General features: G+C 59.2%; 1 protein-coding gene across 1 annotated transcript in view; it reads right to left on the reverse strand.

The window, feature by feature from the left end:
• Positions 1-1,164: 1,164 nt before the first annotated feature.
• LOC103804928 (isocitrate dehydrogenase [NADP], mitochondrial-like) overlaps positions 1,165-2,324 on the reverse strand; it is a 2,897-nt gene continuing 1,737 nt past the window's right edge. The window contains 5 exon segments of the mRNA XM_009077563.1: positions 1,165-1,252; positions 1,565-1,657; positions 1,746-1,843; positions 1,934-2,046; positions 2,117-2,268. Of these exon segments, the coding sequence (XP_009075811.1) occupies positions 1,165-1,252; positions 1,565-1,657; positions 1,746-1,843; positions 1,934-2,046; positions 2,117-2,268 (544 nt within the window).

Below are 2,324 nucleotides of genomic sequence, written 5' to 3' on the forward strand. Positions count from 1 at the left end.
TAGACACTCGGGGTACAGTTGGTGCCCACAGCTCGCGGTCCAGAGCTGCAGCTAGCGGCACATCTGGGGAGGCAGACCCAGCCCAGCCCCAGCAGATGATGGTATTTTGAAAGTAATTTATTTTTTTCAGATGTGCCGCATGGTTGGATTTATCTTTTCACTGAGTTCAGTTTCCTTCAACCAATGTGCTTTGTAAACCTGTGTAACCTGTGTGGTCTGTGCGGGGAGCAGGGGGCTGTGAGGGGCTGAGGAACCAGAGCAGGGTCCTGGGCAGGGCCTCACACTAAGGACCTGGCACTCCCTCCTTACTCCTTCAGTTGCTCTGGGGCTTGGGAAGAGGCTCTTGCTGGGTCAGCACAATCCATGAGGTAGGAGGTTGTCTCCTCCATGCCTAGGGATTGAGGGGAGAAGCAGCTGGGACATAGCTGCTGTGGGGTAGGGGGACTGGATAGCACCCACAGCATTTGTGTGTCCCCCCTACCTGAAGTCTGCCTGGAGCTGGGCAGGGTCCCAGCAGGCACCAGGATGTTAGGTCCAGCCAGGGCACAGAGTCTGGGACCCCTGATGTGACTGCCCTGCATGCCACATATCACTGGCAGCTGTGCTCCCCAGGGCGGGGCATGATCTGCCCCATCCCAAAAGCCAGGGGCTGGATTTGGGGGTGGCACCACTCAGTCCTTCACAAGGCAGTGTGCCAGCCACCCCTTGCCATTCACCTCCTAACATCATCCAGCCTTGGGGCCGGATGGAGATGGCTGTAGTCTTGGCCAGGTCAGCTCTGTGCCACCAGCCAGTGCAGACCCCCACACACTACCTCAGGCCAGTACCGAAGTGTGGGGGCCCATGGTCTCCCAAGCTAGCGAGCAGGTGAGTAGTCTGGCACCCCCCCGCCTGTGCCACAGAGCTGTGCCACCACTACACGCTGTGGCCAGGGACATGTTTAATGGCACCATGTGGTGGGAAAAGGGTACATGAGTCAGTGCAGGACAGTCCCCCCAGCCCTACACACCTCTGCTACAAAAGCTTTAAAAACACTTGTAAGAAAACTGCTTATAAAAATGATTCAACTGTTTCTGAACTGAGCTGGGGAGCTGAGGGTGGCGCTGGGCACACCCCACCCCATCCATCCCAGGGACAGCAAGACCACAGGGCACCCTTGCTCTCCTACTTCTTGCCCAGGGCCTTGTCCAGGTTGTTCTTGATGGCATCAAGGAAGTCGGTTGTGTTCACAAAGTGCTCGTTCAGCTTCACACTGAAGGGACAGAGAGGGGCTAGGGGGGTCCCGTGCTTGGGAGATCCCTACCCACCCCCCTGCAGGCAGCATAGTCCTGGGTATGTGATGTGGCCCCTGCCCAGCTACAGGCAGAGCCTGACCATGCCAGCTGTGACTAGACACTCTTAAATCCCCAGGGGTTGTCCAGAGGCCAGTGGTCACCCCCACCATGGTTAGCCTGCTCTTGTGGCCACCACACAGGGCCAGCTTTGCCCTCATGGTCACCCACATGGCCACCCTACCCTGATGGCAGGCAGCCACCCCCAGCTCCACCCCAAGAGCCACCCGTACTTGGCAAGGCCGTGGATGCAGCCAGCGAGGTCCTTTGTCATCGTCCCACTCTCCACTGTGTTGACACAGACCTTCTCCAGAGTCTGCGCAAACCTGGGGATGGCGACACCACGTTGGCACTATGAATCCCACCATGGCTGCAACGAGAGCAGCTGCTGGCAGGGACCCCCACCCTGCTCACTTGATGAGGTCAGGGTTACTGTCCAGCTTGCCCCGGTGCTCCAGGCCACGTGTCCAGGCAAAGATGCTGGCGATGGGATTGGTGCTGGTGGGTCGTCCCTGTGCAGAGAGAGTGGTCAGCTGTCTGGCACAGGCACCACGCTGTGGGCAGCCTGGCACAGGCAGGTCATGCTGGCAGAGCACACTCACCTTCTGGTGCTCCCGGTAGTGGCGGGTGACAGTACCGTGGGCAGCCTCAGCCTCAATGGTCTTCCCATCCGGACACACCAGGACAGAGGTCATCAACCCCAGGGAGCCAAACCCTGCAGCGGGATGGGGGTCAGGGTGGCCCTGTGAGGGTGGCCACAATCAGCCCACCGCACACTGCTCCACCTTGGGCCAGGATGTCTGACTGGACGTCCCCGTCATAATTCTTGCAGGCCCAGACAAAGCCACCGGAGGATTTCAGCATCTGGGCAACCATGTCATCGATGAGCCGATGCTCGTACCATATCTTCAGCTTGTCGAACTCTGTCTTGTAGTGCCTGGGAGCCCAGGCTGGAGGTCAGCTGTGCCCACCCCAGGTGGGTCCCACTGGCAG

This window comes from Acanthisitta chloris, unplaced genomic scaffold (assembly GCF_000695815.1).
Source record: "Acanthisitta chloris isolate BGI_N310 unplaced genomic scaffold, ASM69581v1 scaffold22086, whole genome shotgun sequence".
NCBI classification, from domain to species: domain Eukaryota; kingdom Metazoa; phylum Chordata; class Aves; order Passeriformes; family Acanthisittidae; genus Acanthisitta; species Acanthisitta chloris.